Source organism: Tachysurus vachellii, chromosome 19 (assembly GCF_030014155.1).
Source record: "Tachysurus vachellii isolate PV-2020 chromosome 19, HZAU_Pvac_v1, whole genome shotgun sequence".
NCBI lineage: Eukaryota > Metazoa > Chordata > Actinopteri > Siluriformes > Bagridae > Tachysurus > Tachysurus vachellii.
The window spans coordinates 665,160-670,000 of record NC_083478.1 but is presented as its reverse complement, the minus strand read 5'-3'; the positions used below and the strand labels follow the sequence as shown (position 1 = coordinate 670,000).

The 4,841-nt window shown below is 42.3% G+C and overlaps 1 protein-coding gene across 2 annotated transcripts in view; it reads left to right on the top strand.

Annotated features, from left to right (window-relative positions):
* Positions 1-2,389, top strand: part of LOC132862290 (protein Wnt-7a) — a 12,924-nt gene extending 10,535 nt beyond the window's left edge. For both annotated transcript variants that reach the window (XM_060894243.1, XM_060894242.1), the window contains exon 4: positions 347-2,389. In XM_060894243.1, coding sequence (XP_060750226.1) covers positions 347-829 — 483 coding nt within the window. In that variant the 3' untranslated portion in view covers positions 830-2,389. The remainder of the gene's footprint in view (positions 1-346) is intronic.
* Positions 2,390-4,841: the final 2,452 nt, after the last annotated feature.

Here is a 4,841-nt window from a genome sequence, read left to right as displayed (position 1 = left end):
GGTGTGGCTACAGTTAGTTCACTTTGCTAATCTAACCTGAGAGGAAACTGAGCAGGAAACTTAATGATTAGAAACAACTAACCAATCAGAACCAGGAGATGAAAAGAAGAAAATGTTTTACTTGGTTAAGCTCCGCCGCTTGGACTAACACCCTGAACATAAGCACTAAGTATAAAAAGAACCCTTGAAGAACCAGAGCAGATCAATGTTGACAATTTTTAAAAAGTTGGTTCCCTCTGTGGAATGTAAAACCAAGAGAAACCTTTTCAGAAGATGGCACTATAAAAAATACAAGGTTACGCATGAGTTTTGTGCTTTTTCTGAATTGTTCTTTTCTTCTGGACAGGTTCTGGAGCGGAACATGCACCTGGAGTGTAAGTGTCACGGCGTGTCGGGTTCCTGCACCACCAAAACATGCTGGACAACTCTGCCTAAGTTCCGCGAGCTGGGCTACATCCTGAAGGACAAGTACATGCAGGCGGTGCATGTGGAACCGGTCAAAGCCAGCCGCAACAAGCGTCCCACCTTCCTGAAGATCAAGAAGCCATTCTCTTACCGCAAGCCCATGGACACGGACCTGGTGTACATAGAGAAGTCGCCAAGCTACTGTGAGCCGGACCCCGTGACCGGCAGCGTGGGGACTCACGGGAGGGTCTGCAACAAGACCATCACCCACCACTCCAATAGCTGTGACCTGATGTGCTGTGGGCGGGGCTACAACACGCACCAGTACTCGCGGGTGTGGCAGTGCAACTGTAAGTTCCTGTGGTGCTGCTATGTCAAGTGCAACACCTGCAGCGAGAGGACAGAGGTCTACACGTGCAAGTGAATGACAGTGTGTTGCATGACGTCAGACACTTGGATCGTGTGGGTTTTTTTTCATTTTCCAGGATGTTGATGTTGTTGATGTCTTTTTGCACAAAATATCCACTGGATGACTTTAAGATCACTTCCTGGACTGAACGCAGAAGTGCATTATGTATACTGCGGCAGGTCTATTGACCTCACAAGGCCTCGCGGCAACCAAGCGAGTCTGGAGCTGTCTGAGACCTGTTTAGTGCTCCGCTATTAGACTTTCCTCCTCCCGCTATTGGTGATGATGAGTGTGAACACGTTAACACGCTGACAATTCATTTAAAGAAATGATTTTTATTTATTTATGGAGCTACTGTCATTTGGCTTGGCTTGATGTTGGTAGCAAGAGCTGATTCAATTTACACTGCAAACTACTGACACTACTGAAATACTACTGACACTACTGAAATACTACTGACACTACTGAAATACTACTGACACTACTGAAATACTACTGACACTACTGAAATACTATTGACACCACTAAAACAGTACTGAAATACGTCTGCTGCATTACTGACACACCACTGAAATACTACTGACACACTACTGAAATATTACTGACACACTACTGAAATACTACTGACACACTACTGAAATACCACTGATACATCACCGAAACAGTACTGACACTACTGAAACAGTGCTGAAATATTATACTTCTGACACATTTCTGACATGCTACTGAAATACTACTGACATATTACTGGAATACTAATTAAACACTGCAGAAATACTACTGACACCACTAAAACTGACAGTACTGACATACTTCTGCTGCATTACTGACACACCACTGAAATACTACTGATACATCACTGAAACAGTACTGACACTACTGAAATACTACTGACACACCACTGAAATACTACTGATACATAACTGAAACAGTACTGACATACTTCTGAAATACTACTGACACACTACTGAAATACCACTGATACATCACTGAAACAGTACTGACACTATTGACACACTACTGACACACCACTGAAATACCACTGATACATCACTGAAACAGTACTGACACACTACTGACACACTACTGACACTACTGAAACAGTGCTGAAATATTATACTTCTGACACATTTCTGACATGCTACTGAAATACTACTGACATATTACTGAAATACTAATTAAACACTACAGAAATACTACTGACACACTACTGACATGCTGGATTTTTCTTTGTAGCAACAGCATGCCTTTGTATCAATAATCTGCTCTATTTTGCTGCTAGTCTGGATTATCACGCACAGTGCGATAGTGGAATAACTCCTGCTGATTAAAAACTCCATGTGTGTGTTTTTTGTTTAAAAAACGCAGTAGTGATTAAATCCCAGACGAACTAAACTTTACACTCAGAGTATATTTTGTGAGAAGAGTATTTGTATTTTTATATAAATGTTTTATTTATATTGTTGTTTTCTCCTGTTCGTAGCGCACATGGCTCTCAGTCCGCTCGTGCAACACTTCTGTGGAATTATGAGGGACTTTTACACGGTTCCTCTCGCAGATGTTAGCGTCATTAAAATCGACTGAATGCATTCCACCAGCGTCCTTTGTTTTTATGATCCAGGTGGTGACTTTGAGGATTCGCCTCATCGGTGAACGTTCCAAACCATCGCATGAAAGTTTTGATATTTAAATCAAGTTAAGATTCGTTTATCTTGAGGTTCTTCAGTTCTCCCTCTAGGGGAAACATTAAAAATCTTAAATGATTTAAAATCTCATCACATTATCCTGAACCTGGCAGGAGTTTAGCTTCTTGGTACTTGGATCCATCCTTAGCTTAGAAATTTAATATTTATTCAAATTCAAATTCAGATTTATTTGTACAGCGATAACAAAAGGTTATTATAAAGAATAATATAAAGATTAACAGAATACAAAAGGGGGACACGGTGGCTTAGTGGTTATCATGTTCGCCTCACACCTCCAGGGTTGGGGGTTCGATTCCCGCCTCCACCTTGTGTGTGTGGAGTTTGCATGTTCTCCCCGTGCCTCGGGGGTTTCCTCCGGGTACTCCGGTTTCCTCCCCCGGTCCAAAGACATGCATGGTAGGTTGATTGGCATCTCTGGAAAATTGTCCGTAGTGTGTGATTGCGTGAGTGAATGAGAGTGTGTGTGTGTGTGTGTGTGTGTGTGTGTGCCCTGTGATGGGTTGGCACTCCGTCCAGGGTGTATCCTGCCTTGATGCCCGATGACGCCTGAGATAGGCACAGGCTCCCCGTGACCCGAGGTAGTTCGGATAAGCGGTAGAAGATGAGTGAATGAATGAATGTATTTATCCCCAATGAACAAGTCTGAGGTGACTCAGGTGACTGTGGGGAGGAAAAACTCCATTAGACGGTAAAGGAAGAAACCTTGAGAGGAACCAGACTCAAAGGGGAACCTCATCCTCTCCATGGGGTGACACTGGGGGTGTGATTATAAATATACAGTCTGATAAATGTCGTAATGATGAGGAGGTTGTTGTCCTCAAACACCACATGGAGTTGTGTCTCCTCTTAGTATGTCCCAATACTTTATCAAGCTTATGTATATGCTACATAACATTATCGAGAAAAAAAGAGTTTTGATCTAAGATTTGATTTAAGATTATAAAGAACCTCAAAAAAGGGGTAAGGTTGTCCTGGAACACTTTTTAAAAGGGAAAAACTACTGGAAGCATTTACAAAGCCCTAGTTGTTGGTTTCCGTAAGTGTAGAAGATAGAAGTGTTGAAGACAAGAACATGCGAGTGTTTAAAATCTGAGCTGAAAGCACAGTCTAATAAAGAACAGAACGTTTTCGCTAGAACAAAGCACATCGCTCTAAAAGAGTCACTGCGAGAACTTGTTGATCTCAGAGAGACGGACGATTCGTACTTCCTGTAAACTTTATTCCCTGAAGCTGTCTGTTGCTACAACAACTCTATCAGAGAGCCACAAAATGCAGACCAGACTCTGTGAAAGAGGCCAAAAGTTAACGCTCCAGAACCGAGAATGTGTTCTGCATGCTAACGTCCTGACACAAAACTCTCGTCTCTGTGCTGTACGTCGAGGTGTCACTGCCACAGAGGATTGGACTGAAGAGGAACGGACCGGATGGTTAGATGACTCCAGGACTGGAGGACTAGTTAAAGTTAAACCAGAACCAGGAGAACCGTTAAAGACATAAATCACATGTTTTTGTGGAAGTCTAAAGCTTTGTGTGAAACTAGTTTGCATCACTGAGGATGACGGTTTCATCGTCTGCTGAGCGGAGAAGAAAGTTAACGATTAATTTCAGCTCGTCAAAGGCGAAAAAGAAAAGTCTCTCAGAACCATTTAGATTTTAGTGAATGAATGACACCGTTTACGATCTCGTAGGGAAAAAAACTGCTGGCTTGTGAAATACGACGTCACTCACAAGACACGGGCGTTTTTAACAAGGCGTGGCCTCGAATTTAACGCTCTCCAGAAGATATGTATTAATATGTCATTAAAAACATACTACTTTTAATGACGGCGTGACTTAACGACGTCACATCATTACGTTTCTCGGATATAGTAAGTATCGTTCCATCAGAGTCTCAGTTTTCTACGGAACCTTCACATTTCTGATATAGTGTGTATCCTGTATACAGAGAGAGATTTATTCATGAACATAAAAATGTTTTGCTGGCAGTTTGTTAGGAAACAAATCGATTGCGATGTGATGCTGACGTTCTTGCAGCTATAAACAGTCGTTCTCTCACCATCCTCTCTTCTTTCTCCTGCTTCCAGTTTTTGTTAAAACCACAAAGAAGTGTAAACTCCTCTGTCCCGAAGAAAACCTGAGCGTTACAAAGTGCTGACACTGGAGACTCCTTCCATAAACGAAGTGTGGATGGCGAGCTGTACACATCTCTGTGAATGAGTCGTTGCTATAGAAACGCTAATAGACGTTATTAGAGTGACTACATGAATATAAACCCGCGCTACAGTCTGAGCTGCTGTTCGATAGAGTACGTCGACACCTGA